At 40.0% G+C, this 22,951-nt stretch overlaps 1 protein-coding gene and 1 long non-coding RNA gene across 4 annotated transcripts in view; one reads left to right on the top strand and one right to left on the bottom strand.

Moving 5' to 3' along the window:
- LOC138953683 (bile acid-CoA:amino acid N-acyltransferase-like) overlaps positions 1-22,644 on the top strand; it is a 32,492-nt gene extending 9,848 nt beyond the window's left edge. For all 3 annotated transcript variants that reach the window (XM_070325575.1, XM_070325576.1, XM_070325577.1), the window contains exons 3-9: positions 315-590; positions 1,207-1,376; positions 1,703-1,816; positions 5,414-5,502; positions 5,806-5,890; positions 20,640-20,841; positions 22,163-22,644. In XM_070325575.1, the coding sequence (XP_070181676.1) occupies positions 315-590; positions 1,207-1,376; positions 1,703-1,816; positions 5,414-5,502; positions 5,806-5,890; positions 20,640-20,841; positions 22,163-22,263 (1,037 nt within the window). In that variant the 3' untranslated portion in view covers positions 22,264-22,644. The remainder of the gene's footprint in view (positions 1-314; positions 591-1,206; positions 1,377-1,702; positions 1,817-5,413; positions 5,503-5,805; positions 5,891-20,639; positions 20,842-22,162) is intronic.
- LOC138953687 (uncharacterized) lies at positions 7,917-17,193 on the bottom strand. The gene is made up of 2 exons (XR_011451587.1): positions 16,790-17,193; positions 7,917-8,089 (listed from the first exon to the last, which is right to left on the bottom strand). It is a non-coding gene; the product is annotated as an uncharacterized lncRNA (long non-coding RNA).
- Positions 22,645-22,951: the final 307 nt, after the last annotated feature.

Here is a 22,951-nt window from a genome sequence, read left to right as displayed (position 1 = left end):
CAAATCATCATACATGTACTAAAAAATGGACCAAAAAATGGTGCAAAAGTGCTACTTGTCCCATCTCTTCAGTTTGTGTACCTGTCCTACTTAACATCATAATTTCGAGTTCATAATTAAATTTATGTGTCTGCCTGTCTGTTTCGTGTTTCTGACTGTCTGCATAGAGTAGACTATGAATCCCTTGTTGAATGCGGGATTCGAATGCACGCCAATTAGCGACAAACTGGTTTTAAAGCCAGTTCACATAGCGACTGAGCTATCTCCCAGACTTTATGTGTAAATTTTCATCTCTGTCTGTCATCTTCTCGCAGGCATAGAGCCAATGGGATTGTTGTGGAGCTTGGCGCCATTGCCTGGTCACCCCACAGACATTCGACTTGTGTGGAAAGATGTCACAAAGCCCTGCGACGTTCATATCGCGCTGTTCCCAGGACATATCACTCCTTCAGACTCTACTGTTTGCTCAGAAGATCCAGATCCGAGACCCATGTGCGTCACGACAGCATCGAGGTGGATGAAAGCTGCGGATGTTAGTCGCGTTGAGATTAAAGAGGGGCGTCTCAGAGGGATGTTGTTTTTACCTCCTGGTGAGTTTTTATGCAGATGTGAACATGTTTTGAACATTATCCAATTAGAAGAAACTTATTGAGATTAAAATTTGTGAGAGTTTATACGGCAAAATATGAGGGCAATTAATGCTGAAGTGGTAACTATGAGTATGCATGAATATAATGATTCTTTTAACAACGCATTTGGAATGCATTGCGATCCTATCTTGTGTGAATGAGGTGCATGTGCTAGCTTTCGTCGCTTTTCTGTTTATATTTTTTTAACTTATTTTTAACTCACATTTAAGCAACAACAAACATGGACAAATAAACTATGCGAGAAATATTTTCAATCCATTTTGCTCTCTCTTTCTATCTACTCTATTGTAATTTTTGACACTGGGAAAAATGCCCAGATGTGAACGGAAAGAAAATCATTTGGCAGTATTTGGCTCACATTTGAATGGGAAACACTGTGTTCCATGTTGCATCCAAGGCTGAGGTGCACGAAGCAAAAGTGGGTGAAACCCAAACGGGTGAGAGCAAACCGCAGGGTCTGATAAGTTGAAATCGCAGCAAATCTCAATTTCAACCAATCAGTTGTTAACCTTCTCGCGCACCTCGGCCCTTGTTTTCACTGACTTGTTGCTTTTAGGTGAAGGCCCCCATCCAGGTGTGATTGATGTGTTTGGATCGGCCGGAGGTCTCATGGAGTCACGAGCAGCTCTGCTGGCATCTCACGGTTTTGCTGTTCTCTCTCTGGCGTTTTTCAACTTCCAGGATCTTCCCAAAACGCTGGAGGACGTTCAGCTTGATTATTTTGAGGTGTGATTTTAAAGATTACATAGAGGTTTTTATGCTTGGAAAAATCATTTGTAGAAAATATTATCAAACTGCATTTGCAAGGCATAAAATGAATAACTTACTTACTTACTTACTGCCCATTATGCCGGTTGGCATGTAGGGCAGCAACAATTAAAGGACCTCCACTCCTGTCTGTTCTGGGCCAGTCTCTGGATGGTACCCCACGTTTGGTTCAGGGTCTTCAGTTCTCCCTCAACCGTTCGTCGCCAGGTGTTCGTGGGTCTTCCTCTCTTCCGCATTCCCTCTGGTGTCCAGTGAAAATTAATAAACTCAAACTTAATTTGCAGGAAGCAGTGGAATGGTTTAGCTCTCACCCAGCAGTGAGGGAAGGTGGGATAGGCACTGTGTCAGTATCCTTTGGTGCTACGTTCGCCATGCTGACAGCAATGCAGTGTCCTCAGGTGAGATGGCTTCAATACTTATTCGTACGCTGTGCTTATTATGTGTTTCTGTAAACGTTATGAAATAAATATACGTGGAACCCCTCTTTTAAAGCCTCAACAAAATCTGAATAAAATCAGGTCCTAACAAGTCGCGTAAGGCGAAATTACTACATTTAGTCAAGCTGTGGAACTCACAGAATGAAACTGAACGCACTGCATTTTTTCACAATGACCGTAGTCCGCCGCTCGTGCAAAACGCAGTGAAACTGACGAGATTGTTTAGCGCGGAAGTGGTTTCGCTGTGCTGCATAGCACGCTTTTCTGTACCTCTCTTCGTTTTAACTTTCTGAGCGTGTTTTTAATCCAAACATATATCTATATGTTTTTGGAATCAGGAACCGACAAGGAATAAGATGAAAGTGTTTTTAAATCGATTTCGAAAATTTGATTTTGATCATAATTTTTATATTTTTAATTTTGAGAGCTTGTTTTTAATCCGAATATAACATATTTATATGTTTTTGGAATCAGAAAATAATGAAGAATAAGATGAACGTAAATTTGGATCATTTTATACAAAAAAAAATTTAATTACAATTTTCTGATTTTTAATGACCAAAGTCATTAATTAATTTTTAAGCCACCAAGCTGAAATGCAATACCGAAGTCCGGCCTTTGTCGAAGATTGCTTGGCCAAAATGTCAATCAATTTGATTGAAAAATGAGGGTGTGACAGTGCCGCCTCAACTTTTACAAAAAGCCGGATATGACGTCATCATAGACATTTATCGAAAAAATGAAAAAAATGTCCGGGGATATCATACCCAGGAACTCTCATGTCAAATTTCATAAAGATCGGTCCAGTAGTTTACTCTGAATCGCTCTACACACACACACACACACACACACACACATACACCACGACCCTCGTCTCGATTCCCCCTCTATGTTAAAACATTTAGTCAAAACTTGACTAAATGTAAAAAGGAGGGAGCACAGAACATCTAAAAAAGGAAGGTTTTTGAAAATGGAGGAGTCTTTAATAGGGGGGTGTTTCTACGGATTGGGGTGAGATAGGGTTGGGGTGAGGGGGGGGTTAGTGCAATGTATTACAGTAAAACCTGTAGAATGCGTTCACTGGACTTAATTAACGGCCACTCGCACAATACGGACAGTCGTTATTGGCACGGATCGTTTCCTTCATTAAAATCACTGTACTTAGCGGACACCTTGGAATTACGGACGCGGACACTTATTTTAGGTCCCTACTAAATTGTGTAACTGCTCAATACAGACAAAGGATGTTCGTTTAACTTCCAAACATCATTGCGATTGTCTGTCTTCTCTCTCTCGCAAGCTTGATTTGAGAGGTAAAAGAAGCTTAATCGCGATTGGTCGGCTTTGAGCTGAAACTGAAACAAGCTTATTGGCGATTGGTCAGCAACCTCATAGCCAATGAAATGCATCGAAAGTATTCGACGGAAGTCGGTACATTTGTAAACAACATCGAAGATTCTCACACACTTGCACAGCTGATTCAGTCGCGTTTTGCCGAAGTTTGAATGAATCACGATGGCTTCTAGGTTGCGGAAGGAACGAAACGCTCTCACTTTAGAGCAACGAGTGTCTGTGGTGAAAAAGCTGCAGAGCGGACAATCATGCCGATCGATCGCGCAAGAGCTGAGCTGTGTTAACTGTTGTGATAAGTTGTCTGAAGGACCAATTATTTTTACTTTAAATAATTTATATATTCTTGTTCTGCCTGTGTTAACAACATGTGATAAAGTGTTCTTTTTAAAAGTCCTTCTCTGTGGACTGGATCTGTTACAACTGGTAATAAAATACTGTATTTCACTGTTTTTACTTGTTATTTTTTTACTCTTAAACATGTACATACAATATAGCACTTTCCTTTTCGCAACCACATTTGCTTGAACCTGTAAAATAAGGACACCTGCAGAATAAGGACACTTTTCACTGGTCCCAAGGGTGTCCTTATTTGACAGGTTATACTGTACTTTGCTAATAATTTTGCATTCATAGGCTGGCTTTATTTTATATTGTTTTTCTTCTTCTTAACATTGTTTTCTCTCTCTCTCTCTCTCTCTCTCTCTCTCTCTCTCTCTCTCTCTCTCTCTCTCTCTCTCTCTCTCTCTCTCTCTGTGTGTCTTGGTCAAAACATTTAGATACACTTTGTAAAAATACTTTTAAAAAAATATATTATTATTAGTTATCAAAAATTAAACACTTTCTATACCTATGCACACGGAAACTGTTTTTTCAGGCATATATATATTCAATCAACTATTGATTATGCGTCCACAGTGTGGGACTCTGCAAGTGCAAACACTTTGAAACACTTGTGCTCTTTACATAGACGAGTTGTTAAATTAATTCTGTTAAAAAATGCATCTCTCTCTACGTCTGATTATAAAAAATTAAAGATTCTTCCTATCAAATTAAGATTTACCTATTACAAAGGTGCAATGATGCATAGAATTATGTCAGGGAATGCACCTACATTCATTGCCTCAAATTTCAAACTGAATAATTCAAGAAAACTAAAGAAATTAATTACCCCAACCCCTAGAATTGACCTTTACAAATCAAGTCTTTCTTATTCTGGCGCCTTATTGTGGAACTCCATTCCTGATTTAATTAAAATGCAATTCAGTGAAACTTCCTTCAAGGAACTCTACATGCTGTTTCTCTTGGAAACAAGTAAATAATTCTGTGATAATATTACATCATTGCTTGATTTTCATAATGCATTTTGAAATGTCTTTAATTTTTTGACATGTTAATTATATAAATTGTATTGTAATTAACTTAACTTCTATTTCTTCTTGTTATCAATCGAGTTACCCTCAATGGACGAGGGCCGGATGAAAAAAAGCATGTATACATTGCTTATTCTCTTACCCTCAATAAATAAATACATGTAAAGTTCAAAGTTCTCTCTCTCTCTCTCTCTCTCTCTCTCTCTCTCTCTCTCTCCACCCATTGCACACCGGTACGACCGAACTAAGGTAACGTTAAATTACTGTTGTGCAGCGGGTTGAAAGAATACCCTATACCTCGGAGATATACCTTCACTCGGTCTCAACGACGTCACGTGACATGTTATATGGTGGAAGAGAATGCTGTCGCTTATTTTCCTTTTGAGGATGAGGGTTTAACATGGATCGGGAACTTACAGGACAACCGCGGCTGTGCTTGCAAGTTTGGATAGTTCTTTCCGTGACTGAGCATCGTTTCAGTCTTACCGAACTGAGGGTGGAAAATAAGCGACAGCATTCTCTTCCACCATATAACATGACACGTGACGTCGTTGAGACCGAGTGAAGGTATATCTCCGAGGTACAGGGTATTCTTTCAACCCGCTGCACAACAGTAATTTATTGATACCTTAGTTCGGTCGTACCGGTGTGTAATACCTCCTCTCTCTCTCTCTCTCTCTCTCTCTCTCTCTCTCGATTCTCTTATTTGATGGATGCTTTGTAGTTACATGATCAACTATTATGAGTGTGCAATCAATTTTGTACAGCTGCAGTTTGCTCAATTTTGTATCAGATTCAGATTTTCACAAATGTTTTCATCTTCGTTATGTTCAAGGTGAAAGCAGTGGTACAGATAAATGGTCCTCCATTTCTAATTATGCGTGATCTACAAAGAAAAGGACAGGTCTTTGTAAAATCCGTTCAGTAAGTCACTTGTTAAAGGTATCAATTGTGCGTATGCGTGCGTGCATGCATGCGTGTTTGTGTGTGTGTGTGTATGTGCGTGTGTGTGTGTGAGTGTGTGTGTGCTTGTTTGTGAGGGAGAAAGGAGAGAGAGAGAGAGAGAGAGAGAGAGAGAGAGAGAGAGAGAGAGAGAGAGAGAGAGAGAGAGAGAGAGAGTAGTCTTTAATTATGTACAAACGAATAAGCAAAACTGATGGTAAATATCTACAAAATGTGAGAGCGTAAAGCTAAGTTTCATTCCATTGACCCTTCTCTGATTTTCAGACTGGATTTAAATCTAGCTACCAACACTAAAGAGGGATACATCACCAAAGATGCTCTCCTGTACAGTCCAAGTGACCTGCTACCAGTAAGTGAAGCTGAAGAAGTTAATTAAAAAAATGGTACTGTGTTATCCAAACACATTTTTGTGAATCATAAAGCTTGCAACACTACTCAGGTAAGTATAAGTTCCTTTTATTGTCTCATTTTTCATATCTATGCCCTCCCACTTCAAGGACTGTTAGGTACACCTTGCGTGTTTTTTCATCGTTTTAAAAACAATTTTTCTAGATTATCTTATATAACTAGATTCTATAAGTGGTCGTTGTCTATGAACTGTTTTTAATGCTTGTATGTTATTTCTTTCGAGAAAACTTTTTATATATGTAAAATGTTAAATTTTAATGTCTAATGTAAAGCGCCATGAGACTGCCATTTGGCGGTGAACAGCGCTATAAAAGAATGTTTTATTATTATTATTATTATTATTATTATTATTACTTGTGAATGTTTCATTTTGTCTTGAATTAAACCTTTCATAAACTGACCTTTATCCCCGAGTACGCTAGTACTTGGGCTCAACAGACTTTAATTGTGTGTCTGTCTCGACTTAACAGCTTATTGCTGGGAAACTACTGGGCGCAGTTCGTTCAAAAGTTGATACACTAACTTGATAATAGGTCCGATTGATCGTATTAAAACTTCATAATGTTACCTGGGACCTAAATGCGAAATAAACCACAAAAACGCGACTTGGCGGTGGGGGGAATTCACGGAGCAACAGCCAGCCAGGCAGCCTGATATTAACAGCCAGCCATGCGAAACTTTCTCGCGTTCCGCGTGTCAAGGTCATTATTGTGTTCGCCTGCTAGCGGGCTGGCTGTGTTTTTGCAAAGTGCAAGCGCTCGCACAGCGGTAACGCCTGTGGCGCACAGGGGTGAAAGGGAACCGGCTTCTTACCTCTTGGAACGTAAAGAGAGGCTGTGGATTTTTGTAGGTCAGGTCGTGGGAAAGTCCACCCGAAATGTTCCACAGGGGAACTGGTTGTGTTTGTATTGTTTATTTTCTCACAGTGATGTTGATGGTTTTTACAGTGTCGTTTTGAAAGAATATTTTCCGAATTTGGGGCACACTTTTGACTTTTGGTTCGTTTATCTCGTCCAAGTAACATTCGAGTGTTTCTAAATCAAGACCTTCCAACACCGCTGGTGCAGATTAGACCTGCCTGACTGTCTGCGTGCGTGTTAGAGCTGAAGACAAGCCTCAACCGCCAAAGCGTCACCTATCTGTAGGTCCTGAGCATTGGATGTACGTTGATACGTGGCCGGCGTGAGCTTCTGCCCGATTATTGTCTGATTTCGATGATTTATTAACTTGAATATTTTGGCTCCATTTGTTACAACTTATCATAACAAGAAGGGCAAAGCCCATACGACTCACATGCTTTACACATTTTTCCTACCAAAATACATGTGACCTTGACCCAAGGTCAAGGTCATCCAAGGTCATGCAACACAAAGCTGTTAACCCAGCAAACAATTTTACGTTGTATTCACGTTATATTCACGTTGAGTTACGTTGGGTTTACGTTGCGTTTCAACGTTTTTTTACGTAGATTTGTATGGACGAAATCACGTGGGAATAACGTTGGAAAACAACGTTGCATTTTACGTGACACCAACGTGAATGCAACGTGAATTATTGGTGGAGGTGGATTGTTCGTAAAAACATTACGTGAATTTTACGTTGTCACAACGTGAATTTTTGGTTGTGGTTGTGGTTTGGTTGAAATTGCGTTGCATTTTTACGTAATGTCCACGTGAATGGAACGTAAATTTTAGGTCAAAATTTAGCTCAAAAATTACGTGAATTCTACGTTGACACAACGTAAAAGTTGTGTTTTGGTGCATTTTTCCTGATAAAATTGACGTGAATTACACGTCGACACAACGTGAATTTTTGGTTGTGGTTGTGGTTGGTTTGATTTCGACGTGAATGCAACCGACGTTGAGAGTGAATGTAGGTTTTGGTAAATGTATCCACGCACACACACCAACTTTCACACTCAGTCACAGATCATAAGGACTATTACATGTAACACCATAAACTCAAGATACGATCAACAATTTTATTTCATAACAAAAACATGCATATTATGTTGCGGAGAAATTAAAAATGCACGCAGCTTAGCAGGGCAACAGCACAGCATATTCAATCGATTTCATTCTTTGTCCTGGTGGTCCTCTTCTCCCAGGCAGTCCTCGATGCGCCTCTTTGATGCTGGTCGCTAAACAAAGCAAAGACAGCACATTGATATTAGTGACACCAGAGCCTCCATATATAATGTCTGGAGTAGAAATACACATCTTTTCAACTTAGGTCACTTTTTAGTAACTTTCCACTGCCTACTATGTCTCTGGCCTACTGCCAACTGAGTGTTGACACTACAATGTATTTCTTTTTAATATATGAAATAAAGCATTATGTCCCTTCTTCGAGCCTTGTTGTGTCAGATTTAGGCCGCAAGCCAAGACAACAAAAGACTGTGTGCCAGTGTGTATTCCTTACATAAGAAATGAAGTATTTCAAACGAAAATTGATCGTTTCAGAACAGTTTGAGGGTATTTTATTTGTATTTGCATCATTAAGACATTTGACCTGGAAGTGAAACTGTCTTTAATCTGTGTACAAGAATTAAATGTTTGTAATTGTCCAAACACAAATAACATCCGTTACTGCTATATATATATATATATATACGAATCACACACACACACACACACACACACTCACACACAAACTCACACTAGCGCGTCACCTTATTCCCACTACTATGAGTTATACACAACTACAATAAGCGATAAACGTTTCATATGCTGATCAGGATGCAATGAACTTTGACACGCTCCAATTAAAGCCCATTATAGGGGCCGGTGTCCGTCTCTCTCCTTGAGGATAAAAGGGCTCACAGCCTTTTCAACATTGTTATCAAAATCAAAGTCTTTCGGTAACCTGGAAAGCTCCTCGGAGCTAGTACTGTCTCAATTATCCACCGATCGCCGTAGGTCGAAGTTGAAGACTATCAAGTGTATGCATGTTGTAGAGGTGGGAGGTGCACAGAAAATGGAAGCAATCATTACAATCAAACTTTGTTTGTTAAATACACTACACCTTGTCATCGGAAACTAAAAGTTATTTGGTTTTGGCCTTTTTTTTCACAGATTATACATTGTAAATGAAAAAAAGCAAAATGAAGCAATACCAAATAAAAACAAAATGTTCAGAAACATACATGATACATGGGTAGTATCAAAACGGTTGGTTGGTTGGTTAACCTAAGCTTAACGTCCTCACAGAAACTAGTGCCAATTAGGGACATGAAGTGGTTATATGCTGGGACAAAACGGTTGGGAAAAAGGAGAACTTTAAAGTTGCCATCAAGCAAGAGAGGGATGGGTGGTTTCAACTTGCAAGGGTAATAAGAAAGCAGTGAGAGAGACAATTAAGGGCGACATGTGCGATCAAGTTGAATTTGAAAGTCCAGCACCTATAATTACAAGTTTTCCACGTTATATTTCCAGTGTTATCCATGCCAAGAAGGTTCCTTTTTTTCCAACCTTCATCTGTCCGACACGTGCGATCTCACTTTTTCAGTGAGTTATTTTTTCCCTTTAACATCTGGTTGCCAGACTTCCGTCAACCTCTTGTCAAATTTCACACTGTGATTCTCACGTATCTGATCGCTTCTTTAAGAGCACTTGACAGTGTCCAGTCAATCACTTCTTTCAGACGGGTCATAAAATTGCAAAGGCTCCTAAATGCCCCGCTCCTGTACAAACTGTGGGGGGAGGATCTATGGGGGGGGGGGGGGGGGGGGGAGGGGGATCTTAGATTGAGAGGAGACGGAATGCATGGAACGGAATTTTTATGAATCGTTTTGTAGTTTTTGTGTCTGGGGCATGTAAACAAAACAAAAATGAGCAAAATTCTGAGAGAAAAACGGGAGCTTTATCAAAGCAAATTTGTTTTACAGTTGTTGTGATTATTTAACGACAAGAGGAGACACAATACAATTTGTTATACTTTTGATTTCTAAGAGTTGAAATCAATTACGCAGATATATTATAAGTCTACAAAGCCATGACGGTGCCAAAATAGCATGATAGCATTTTTGAATATTTCACTAATCAGAGCAGCAGAATTCTAACTTCATTAAAAAAATCAATCTAATCAAAGAATTTAGTAAGCACTGAAGGCATCGTGATCATTAAAAAATCTCACAACTTAAGAACATCATACCTCTGCATAAATTACGCTTATGCAGTATGTTTCTTCCGATTAATGCAAACACTTTTTTTTTCGCAGAGCAGGGACCCGGCATTGATACCGTCACCTGAAAATCAGTGGCTGTGTTGTAAGACCTACATTTTGTAATTGACAATGACTTGAAAAGGCACGTGTCCTAAGCATATAGGAAAGGTAATACATGTACACTCAACGGTGTCTTTTGCACACTGCTATCTGACAAATTATTTAGAGCGGTCATCAGAAGCAGGCGACGATAGTCGAGTGATTTATTACCCACGGGGGGTTGAGGCTGCAGACAATTAACTGTGAACTGAGAAGGGGTAAGCGGTGGGGGCGGAGGGGGTTAAAAGGGGGAGGGAGTGGGGTGGCAGACATAAAATAATGAAAACTTGTTACGGTCCGACTTTGGGTTTGGTGTGTGTTGGCTACGCTGATGTCTCAAGTAGACTCACGTTCATAAGGGGGTGGGTAAATCAACATGGTCGGCAACTTTATGATCCAGGTCGACAAAAGACAGTCAAGTGTGTAATTAGCCAATCAGTCAGATGACATCAAGGTGTCAAGTTCTGAATTCTTCTCATACCACCGTTCCGACCTCATCTCTCGGACAAAAGTTGGACAACCAAGTTTTGGAAGAAATTTTCAAGGAAGAATGACATCACAGGTTTCTGGAAAGCAAGGATTCGGGACAAAAGAAAGAATAACTGACACTATAACACACACACACACACACACACACACACACACACACACACACACACATACACAAACACACACACAGGCACGAACTCAAACAAACACACTGGCACACCACACACACACTGACACCACACACACCGACACCACACACACACACACACACTCACACTCACACACTCACGCACGAACACACACATACAAACTTGCGCGCGCGCGCACTGATTTCTAAACAACAACAACAGTAAGCAGTGAACGATGCATATGCTAATCATGAGGCAAGAAATGAATGTGGCAAGTTTGATTCAACTTTGACCCGCTCTAAATCCCACGTTGTACACAGTCTGTCTCCCTGAGGATAAAAGGGCTCACAGTTTCCAAAACTTGTGATCAAAATCAAAGTCTTTCAGTAACCTGGAAAGCTACTTAGAGTGCTGTCTCAATTATCCCCCTATCGCCGTAGGTCGAAGTTGAGGACTATCAAGTGTATAGGGAGGGGTAGGGGGAGGGAGGAAGGGAATTGTTACGACACGACTTTGTCGTGTAAAAGGAAATGATGGGTGGAACGCGGATATCCGTGGGATGTTCAGACATGGAAATTGCTCAAAATAACGATTATCTATTAAACTCATAGCTCAAGGATTTCCATTAAGTACTTTTACCCCGCGTTGTACTTGAAGTCCGACACCTAGTGTGAAAACGATCGTTCAATAGTCCAATTACATATTTCTGCCCCTTTTCCCGTTTAACCCCCAAATAACAACAACTACAACAAAGACAGCAAGAGCGACGACGACGACAACAAAATGTTGGAACCAAATTGAAATCATTGCAAACAAGACACCAGTAAATGTCGGACACCTACATGGTGGTTTTCAAGTTCCTCATTTTGTTACATGTCCCCATACAACACTTTACCTATTGATTTTGTTATTTGGTTAGTTAATTTGAAATTAATGTTAAAGTTCCTAATTTGTTATCTAAATTTCGCCATAACGCATTTATTAACTCATTCATTTATGAACTTATTTATGTATCATTTCCCTATTCGTCTATTTGTTTATTTTTTTTATTTCAGTTATTTCGGCATGTAGGTATTTCGGTTGTAAGCAATTCAGTTATAATAAAACAAATTCACCCATTATTAGAAAGGAGAAAACAAATTGGAATGTCGGGTGCACATTCCAAGTTGATCCCTTTTTTAACTAAAAATAGCGCGCGTTATTACTAACAATGCTCTTTTTCAAGCTTATAAAATATAAAGCCCACATGTTAAAATACCTTGACAACTACAAAGTGGGAAATTACAACGACGGTCAACAGTCAGAGTTATATATTGCTTGCAAGCCTGTCCGCCCTGTATCCAAGATATCCCCCATGCACTGGCATGGTCCTAAGAGGACACACTTATTACTCAACAGTAAATTCCAGTAAGCCTTTAGTCGGACTCTGTCATTTGTATGTTTGTGAATGTCACAGAAAAAACCCACAACTCCCAAGATCACGGAAGCATGATTAACCATTCAGTCAATTCAAGGGAATGCACGCTGAAAACGTCCGCTTTCATTTCACCTAAGAGGGGGAGGAAGGTGTTTTGTTAATTTTCTATTGCTGGTACTCGCACGTGTCCAAAGTGTGTGGGAAAAAGAACAAGTCGCGTAAGGCGAAATTATTACATTTAGTCAAGCTGTGGAACTCACAGAATGAAACTGAACGCACTGCATTTTTTCCCAATGACCGTAGTCCGCCGCTCGTACAAAGGGCGGTGAAATTAACGACCCTGTTTAGCGCGGAAGTGGTTGCGCTCTGTTGCATAGCACGCTTTTCTGTACCTCTCTTCGTTTTAACTTTCTGAGCGTGTTTTTAATCCAAACATATCATATCTACATGTATATGTTTTTGGAATCAGGAATCGACAGGGAATACGATGAAATTGTTTTTAGATCGATTTCGGAAAATTAATTTTAATCATAATTTTTATATTTTTAATGTTTAGAGCTTGTTTGTAATCCAAATATAACATATGTATACGTTTTTGGAATCAGAAAATGACGAAAAATAAGATGAAAATGTTTTTGGATCGTTTGATAAAAAAATAATTTTAATTACAAGTTTCCGATTTTTAATGACCAAAGTCATTAATTAGTTTTTAAGCCATCAAGCTGAAATGCAATACCAAAGTCCGGCCTTCGTCGAAAATTGCTTTGCCAAAATTTCAATCAATTTGATTGAAAAATAGTGGTTTCGCTGTGCTGCATAGCACGCTTTTCTGTACCTCTCTTCGTTTGGTTTAAACTGTTTTATTCAACGTTTGTGCATTATTTACAAATAAAAAACGCATATAGAGTAAACAACACAAGCATAATGCTTATAGTGGTGTTTACAGTTTTCTAGAAAAATACATATAAATGGCGGCTATTGTACAGTTTAAATGAAGAGCAAGCAAACATGAAAAGAAAATTGAATGAAAAATGTACATCAAAACAAAAATCCGTTTTAGAATACATATATTATATTTTTCGTTTTAACTTTGTGAGCGTGTTTTTAATCCAAACATATCATATCTATATGTTTTTTTGAATCAGGAACCGACAAGGAATAAGACGAAATTGTTTTTAAATCGATTTCGGAAATTTGATTTTGATAATAATTTTTATATTTTTAATTTTCAGAGCTTGTTTTTAATCCAAATATAACATATTTATATGTTTTTTGAATCAGATAATGACGCAGAATAAGATGGAATTGTTTTTGGAACGTTTGATAAAAAAATAATTTTAATTACAAGTTTCCGATTTTTAACGACCAAACTCACTCATTAGTTTTTAAGCCACCAAGCTGAAATGCAATACCGAAGTCCGGCCTTTGTCGAAGATTGCGTGGCCAAAATTTCAATCAATTTGATTGAAAAATGAGGGTGTGACAGTGCCGCCTCAACTTTTACAAAAAGCCGGATATAACGTCATCAAAGGTATTAATTGAAAAAAGGAAAAAAAAATGTCCGGGGATATCATTCCCAGGAACTCTCATAAAGATCGGTCCAGTAGTTTAGTCTGAATCGCTCTACACACACACACGCACAGACACACACAGACACACAGACACACACACACATCACGACCCTCGTCTCGATTCCCCCTCTATGGACATTCTGTGAGTTCGACAGCTTGACTAAATGTTGTATTTTCGCCTTACGCGACTTGTTTTTTGCTGTTTGTTTCTCTCTTTTTCTTTATTTTGTCTTATATGTCTGTAATGAACACTTTAAAATGAAGAGGAAAAACACTACCCACGATCCTCTCAACGAAACAGTACATTAAAAAACCTGCGCACGCGCACACACACACAAACACAACTTTTCGAGAAAACATTGGCTGCATTTTTTTTTTACTGGTGAGCGTACCCTAAGAAGAAATCCAACATGTGTTGTCCATATGATTTGCCCGTTCGGTTTTCTTTTGTTCTCATACGCGAGATGTCTCAAGAGGACCCATTTTGGCAAAGTTTAGAGGAGGGGGGGGGGGGGGGGAGGGGGGGAGCATGTCCGTAATTTTATTATCCAAGTGAACAAACGATCGACAAAAGCCCGACAAAAGACTGCCAAGTGCCGTAAATGAGTCAGGTAAGATCAAGGTGCGATTTTTGACTTGTACTTCATACCAGTTTTCCTCGCCTCTTCTCTCCTTAACAAAGGTCTAGCAACAAAGTTTGGGGGGTGTAATCTCATAAGGAGTGACATAATATCACATGCGAATACGAGGGAACGAGACAGAAGAATGAATAAAACAGCCGCTATTACGCTATCTGTGTTGTGGCTGGAAGAAAAAAGAAAAAGAAAGAATACCGTCCAACTAACACGAAGAAGAATGGGAAAAAATCTTAAATAAAGGGAGAGGTACAAAGGTTGCGATTCATCTCGGCTAGATATTATTCACGATTTTTGTAAACATACATGTAGTAAGCCTATACTCGCATCAGACACATATATCAGCATCCTACATTTTGTCCGTGTCTGCCTTCTGGCCGGGTTTGCGATTTCTACATATTATATTCATGTGTTCTTCTCTCTGACAGTGCGGGCTCAACTTTTACAAACGGGAAAATATGACATCAAATAACGCTATCAAATATCGGAGAACAGCCACACAAGCGAATGCTCTCAAGAATATGTAAACCAATGTTCATCAAAATCCGTCAGGTAGCACACACACCCACACCCACACACACACACACACACACACACACACACAGTCCGAGTGTGTCATTACTTGAATGGGGTGTGCACGTTAAAGATCCCACGATTGACAAAAGGGTCTTTCCTGGCAAAATTGTATTGGCATAGATAAAAATTTCCACCAAAATACCCGTGTGACTTGGAATAATAGGCCGTGAAAAGTAGGATATGCGCCGAAATGGCTGCGATCTGCTGGCCGATGTGAATGCGTGATGTATTTTGTAAAAAAAATTCCATCTCACACGGCATAGATAAAAATCCCTGCGCCTTGAATATGTGCGCGATATAAATTGCACAAAATAAAAATACAAAAATAAATAAATAAATCCCTGCGCTTAGAACTGTACCCACGGAATACGCGCGATATAAGCCTCATATATTGATTGATTGATTGAATCAGTGAATGTGAAAAGAGACAGGTTAAAATCAGTCTAACGAATGACTACACAAACCTGCATGTGTCAGGTTTTAATTTTTGTTTGTTTGTTCTTTCTTTATTTTGTTTTGTTATTTCGTACGTTCGTTGATAAAATGCCGTCCCAACCTGCCGCCCACACACACACACACCACACACACACACACACACATTATAATCCCCCCCTCCCGAATCCCCTCCCCCATTCTCCACCCGATAGCTCCTCTTTGTCTCACTCTCTCCTCCTTACAAACATAGACCTATATTCTAATATATATAGGTCCCTGTTACAAATAACAATTTGATACGTTCATCTTTAATCCACCCCCCTCCCCAAATCACCTCCCCATTCTCCACCCGATAGCTCCTCTTTGTCTCGCTCTCTCCCCCGGTGTGACGTTTTCATCTTTCGCCGTGTTGATATTTCGCTTCTCGGCCTCGTTGAACTAGTATAAACTCTACACTGAACAAAAAACCACCCTACGATAGTACTGATGAGCGACCTTGTGTACCTTAAATTCATGGGGCCAAATTTGTCCAACCAATTTGTTTTATTTAACTTAGAAATTTGATTCATCCTAAAATGTTTCCTTCTTACTCAAGGGACGTAACCACTCAGTACACGTTTTCGAAGAATTAGATTTTGGGGTTGAAATCTATTAAATTTTACAACCAATTTTCTTCACATGCAAGAAACTGACATGCTTTTCGTCCTTAAATAATTTCGCTTCTTAATTTTACCAGGAAACAACATTTCAGTCTTGAGTATATGTCGAGGGGGAAATATGTACACAGGCGAAAGATTGAAATCGTGACACCGGCATGGTATCTCGGCTGCCTACTTGAGTGAGTAACAGAACAGGTCGACAAAAGACAGTCAAGTATGTAATGAGCCAATGTGTCAAGTTCTGAATTCTCCTCATACCACTGTCCGCTGGGCAGATTCACTTGAACTTGAAGCAGCTTGTCTGGATACATCGTCCTCCCTCAAGATCGTGAGATATCAATGGCCGCCCCCGCTTTCAGTCTCATGCACTGAGCTAGTCTGATTAAACAGCTTTCTAAAGGTTGCGTCCGTCTATGTGAAACGTGTTTTTCCTTTGTGTTCCACTGCTTGTGACCCATTGTTTCGCTATAGTGACTCAAAAGTTGAGTCTAAAAGAATGTGTATCCCTTGAACTGAGTTAGGGCTGACATTGTGACTATTGGAAAGACCCGCCATCTTTGGCCGGTCCGTTTCCAATCATGGTCTCGACAATCAAGTAATCTGTGCATGTGTACATGGAGTACAATAAGTGATAACGTCTCATGTGGAACAACTGAAAACAACTTACCTTCGAGTTGATTACGATGAATATTTTAGTCCTGAAAGTGTTCATCAAAGTTGAAAACCAAATTTGGGATACACAAAGTCGACCGTGGCCATCACCGGAGAACACTGTCGGTTAGTAACGCGTCTTTTTTTGGGAGGGAAAGTTTCGCACTCGCAAATCCATTTAACTCAGCAAATTCCTTGAAACAATATGCATTTATGTTATACTCTTTTCGTCTTACACAATTAGTGAACCTCTATGTTTGACCGAACATTAATTGAATAGAATATTACGAAACTAAAAATGCAGGTGAAAAAACCGAAATGATTGACAAAGTTTCGACGTTGTCTCTCTCTGTCTCTCTCTGACTCTCTCTGTCTCCCTCTCTCCCCTCTGTCTCCCTCTCTGTCTCTCTCTATCTCTCTCTCTCCCTCTCTGTCTCTATCTGTCTGTCTGTCTCTCTGTCTATCTGTCTGTCTGTCTGTCTCTGTCTGTCTCTCTGCCTCTCTCTTTCTCTCTCTCTCTCTCTCTCTCTCTCTCTCTCTCTCTCTCTCCCGACCCCCAGCCCCAATTTTTGGAAGGTTAGAAACTAGAGGACGTACATTTCTGTACAGTCACCATAAAATCTTCATTATGAATGCAAAAATGTTAACAAAATCGGCAAACCATAAAAGAACATGAAAAAAGGAAAGAGGTGCATTTTAAGGCTGTTGGGTACTGGCTCTCAAAATCCGTTCAGCAGAATGAGTTCGCATGTAACTGAAACTATTCTTAAAAGTTACTTGGTGATTTTAAAAGCTTGATAACACAAGTCCCATGATTTTAGACATGCTACAATGCCTTTAATCGAAGAAAGTTTGCGTTCTTGGCCGAGCCAGTCAATGCAGCTGGCTCGAAAATCACCTCCCTTGGACGCGTGACGTCTATAGCGGAATCGGCCGGGTGGAACGGCGCTCTCTTATGCCGTGCAATGGGCGCAATCGGGTAGTCTAGTCATGTCCTCAAGAATACTTCAAAGGTAGGTCAAGAGAAACTAAGGACGGGGTGCGAGGGTGACTTCTCCCAGGTTGTAACATTTCAAACAATAAATAACGGAGTTCATAACATGTATTCTGCTCCCTTCCTGCTTTTTCAGGTGTAATTCCCACTTGAACCCTGTTTTAGTTCAACTTATTGGCAGATATATTGTCACGCGCCGGGGACACAAACACACACACACACACACACGCACGCACGCACACACACACACACACACACACACACACACACACACATACACACACAGCCACCCACAAACACACATACACAAACTGATGTGACACACACACACACACATACACAAACTGATGTCACACACACACACACACACACACACACACACACACACACACACACTAACACGTGTACACACACACATACACACACACTAACACGTGTAATCACACACACACACACACACACACACACACACACACACACACGCACGCATAGACAATAACAGAGATTAGGTTCATGTATTCTGCCCCCCTCTCGCCAATTTACAAAATACAACAAGAGGTTTGATGAGCACAGTAGATCAACTTTAAACGTACACAATTATATTTTTAGCATTACTTTTCAATTCTCGTTGATGCATTAATGATGCCAGAAAATGTAACCGGACGCATTTGGAACGCCAAAGCAATTAAATACATTGCGCGGTACATCGGCGCTTAATTTCATAACGTCTGACTGAGTCATTTGTTATTCGGTGATAGTTTCGCACATATCTATCTCCTGTATTTGAAAATCTGTTCACCTTACGTAATTTTCAAAGGTACATTTCTTTGATAAACGATACGAAACCGTGCAGGTGAAAAATTGGTAATGACTGACGTAGGATTCGTTGTGGATTTCACGTTGAGGGCACGTTGGCGATCAATCAAACCCCAACGTTGTGTGTTTACGTTGAAACTACGTTGTAGGAACGTTTGTTGTATCAAACTAACTTTTGTTTTTAAATCACGTGAATTTCACGTGAAAATCACGTGAGTATACCAACGTTGTTCGAACACCAGAAAATCACAATAATACAACGACGATTTTACGTTGCTTTTTAAGGTGGAATCCACGTGAAATTTACGTTATGTACCAACGTGTAAAAAACAAAAAAACACAACTGTAACGCAACGTTGCTTTCACGTTGTGTTTTTTGGTTGGATCCACGTAAATTTCACGTAATCTTCGCAACATTTGTAAGACACCAAAATGCAACGTGAAATTCACGTAAAATTTACGTTGTATTACAACGTCGAAAGAACACCAAAATCTCACAATGGCACAACGTTGGTTTTACGTTGCGTTTTTTGGTTGGTTCAACGTAAATTTCACGTAAAGTTCGCAACGTTGCTAATGACACGAAAAATTCACATTTTCGCAACGTCGTATTTACGTTGTGTGTTTGCTGGGAATTCAAGACATAGGAAGTACAATGGTGCTTATTGGCTCTTTCTACCATGAGATATGGTCACTTTTAGTGGTTCACTACCTTATTTTGGTCACATTTCATAAGGGTCAAAGTGACCTTGACCTTGATCATATGTGACCAAATGTGTCTCATGATGAAAGCATAACATGTGCCCCACATAATTTTTAAGTTTGAAACAGTTATCTTCCATAGTTCAGGGTCAAGGTCACTTCAAAATATGTATACAATCCAACTTTGAAGAGTTCCTGTGACCTTGAAGCAAGGAAAACCAAACTGGTATCAAAAGATGGGGCTTACTTTGCCCTATATATCATATCAAAGAAACTACAATCCCTTTTGTACAGTGTTTGATCATATATAGGTGAGGTATTGAATCTCAAAAACTTCAGAGACAAGAGGCGAAGCCTTCAAGGCTCACGTAAGAAATCGACAAACAGTAACACAAACTCAATCATTCCGTCACACATACACATACACACACACACACACACACACACACACACACACACACACACACACACACACACACACACACACACACAGTAAGCATAGGTGCAAGAAAGCGAGACCCTGGATCTGCCAAGTAGTCTCGGCCCGCTCACAATAACAATGACCGAGACTTTCAGTAATTCCTTTGCGTGACGTCTAACCCTCTTACGTCATAATGTGACGTCTTCAAATAGTTTCTATCACACACGTCAAACACTTTTGACCGAGACGTAATCTTCTTATGCGAGCTTTATCCATAGACTCGGAAATGTTAAAGTTTCTATCACACACACACACACACACACACACACACACACGCACGCACGCACAGACAGACAAAGTTTATCATCGCATAGGCTACACTTACGTGAGCCAAAAATGGGAAAAATGGGAAAAATAGCTGTTTTTTTGGCAACATTTATGGCCCCTGCGACCTTGACCTTGAAGCAAGGTCAAGATGCTATGTATGTTTTTTGGGGCCTTGTCATCATACACCATCTTGCCAAATTTGGTACTGATAGACTGAATAGTGTCCAAGAAATATCCAACGTTAAAGTTTTCCGGACGGACGGACGGACGACTCGGGTGAGTACATAGACTCACTTTTGCTTCGCATGTGAGTCAAAAATGTTCGGGTCTGACAGGGTTCATACGGTCAGTGAAGATCTTTGAACCTCTTTGAGAAATGATTTTTTTTTCAAAGACCTAAAAAGTCTGTGAAAGTCTTTAAAAAATAGCAAATGTAAACGTGCACAAGACAAAAACTTTCATACTGGGGGAGCGAGCCAGTCTGAAGAGTACTCGGGTCCAGCGCGAGCGTTTTTGATTGTTTTGTTAATTCTTGATTTTGAAATGTAGCAGTCGAACATGTTTCAAATTCTTGCAACACTAACTTTTTTGTCAATTTTCCAACAGATGTGGAAGAGCTCAGCACACATGTTGTGCTTGGTGTCAGACGACGATGGCCTTAACAACCCACAGTGGATAGAAGAGCTGCGCACCATGTACCCTGAAGACCGTCGTCACCTGATAGAGGTGGTGCACTACCCGGGTGCAGGTCACCTGTTGGAACCCCCCTACACTCCGCACTGCCGTGCTTGCATGAACCCAGCTGAAGGTAAAATGTTTGATTAATTTATTGCTGGTTTTATGTTTTACGCTCTTTCCAGTGGGGGAGGGTGGTATTGAATAACAAAATTCACAAAAACACATGCAAGCATGCACACATGAATGCACACACACACACATACACACACACACACACCCCAGGTGTCCTTTTCTAATTTCTTTTTGATAATCTTTAAGTAAGCTTTTAGATTTGGATCCCATACTAATTCTTCTTCAGCGTTCCAGAGATTCTGGTGACGTGTACGTGTGAGCTTGTTTGCCCATTTGGGTTCCCCACCCTATACTCTGAGACCATAGTCAGCTTCACTCCGCTTTCGTTGGGTAGGCATGCTGGGTATTTTCGTGTTTCCATAACCCACCGAACTCCGACATGGATTACAGGATCTTTTCCGTGCGCACTTGGTCTTGTGCTTGCGTGTACTTATGAAGGGGTCACTAGCAGGTCTGCACATAAGTTGACCGGGAAGATCGGAAAAATGTCCACTCTTAACCCACCAGGTGGCAGCGACCGGGATTCAAACTCACAACCTCCCGATTAGGAGGCCAACGTCTTACCACTGCGCCACTTCGCCCGTCGGATCCCATACAATCATGATCTTTGTTTGACAGTTTTAGTGTCAACAATTATACACTGTACATCATGTGCCGTCATTTCTTACTTGTCATTACCATCCTGACGAAGTCAGGCTGCCACAAATTTCAGTCAGTTTTTACCAAAACTGGTTTGTGTTGTGTTTTCTTTTTGTTTTAATTAGGATATTTTTCCAATATCCCAGCATGAGAAGATTTGCTCTTCATCTGTAACGCATCTGTCTGTTGACAATGACAGTAAGCTGTCATTATTTTTTTCCTCTTTACATTCAATTTGCTTCTCGATCCAATCTCTCTGTATCATCAGCACCACTCTGTCTGTTGACAATGACAGTAAGCTGTCATTATTTTTTTCCTCTTTACATTCAATTTGCTTCTCGATCCAATCTCTCTGTATCATCAGCACCACTCTGTCTGTTGACAATGACAGTAAGCTGTCATTATTCTTTTCCTCTTTACATTCAATTTGCTTCTCGGTCCAATCTCTCTGTATTATCAGCACCACTCTGCGTCTGTTGAACAATGACAGTAAGCTGTCATTATTCTTTTCCTCTTTACATTCAATTTGCTTCTCGATCCAATCTCTCTGTATCATCATCAGCACCACTCTGTCTGTTGACAATGACAGTAAGCTGTCATTATTCTTTTCCTCTTTACATTCAATTTGCTTCTCGATCCAATCTCTCTGTATCATCATCAGCACCACTGTCTGTTTACAGGTAAACATTGTGTGTGGGGAGGCAACCCCAAACAGCACAGTGAAGCACAGCGAGATTCCTGGCAGAGGTTGCTGGCCTTCCTTCATGACAAACTCAGATGATAGTGAAAAATACAAAAACAAATAAGACTGCAAATGTTCCAAATTTGTTTTGATTCAGATGCTAGTGAACGTTTAAGTTGACAGAAATCGTGCCAGTGTTTTGCGACTGATATTTCTTACGGACAGATATAATACATGTGAATAAAACATGTCACTTGCATGGTCAAGCAGTCTTTACTGTTTTTCACTTGCACTTGCAGGCATGTGTGTGTGCGTCTGTGTCTGTGTGCATGCTTACGTTTGTGTGTGTGTGTGTGTGCGTTCCAACAACAGGATGCCAGAAGAGAATGTATACAATGTTATTTCCATTACCATTTACCTGGTTGGAGTTCAACAAACTCCTAAAACCAATGTTGTGAATAAATTTGGGATTATTTTTCACATCCGTGTTTGACTACATTATGTTTAGTATGTGAAGCAAGTGTGTGTTTTCATTTCCACTTCAGTATGAGTATGTATCAGACTGTATTCACTAATAGTATTTTATCTTATAAACCTTTTCATTCATACATACAGACAGGCAGACTTGTTCTATTTAATCTTAAAGTCAAGTTTATTGCAGAAGTAAAATGGATTCAGAACTGAACTATCATGACCATCAAAACACAGTTCTTTTTTTAAACTGAATGCAAAAACAAGCATGCTCTCTCTCTCTCTCTTGCACACACACATACACAAACACACAAGC

This window comes from Littorina saxatilis, linkage group LG17 (assembly GCF_037325665.1).
Source record: "Littorina saxatilis isolate snail1 linkage group LG17, US_GU_Lsax_2.0, whole genome shotgun sequence".
In the NCBI taxonomy this organism is placed as follows: Eukaryota; Metazoa; Mollusca; class Gastropoda; order Littorinimorpha; family Littorinidae; genus Littorina; species Littorina saxatilis.
The sequence above is the reverse complement of the archived record's forward strand: the minus strand, read 5'-3'. Positions and strand labels throughout refer to the sequence as shown.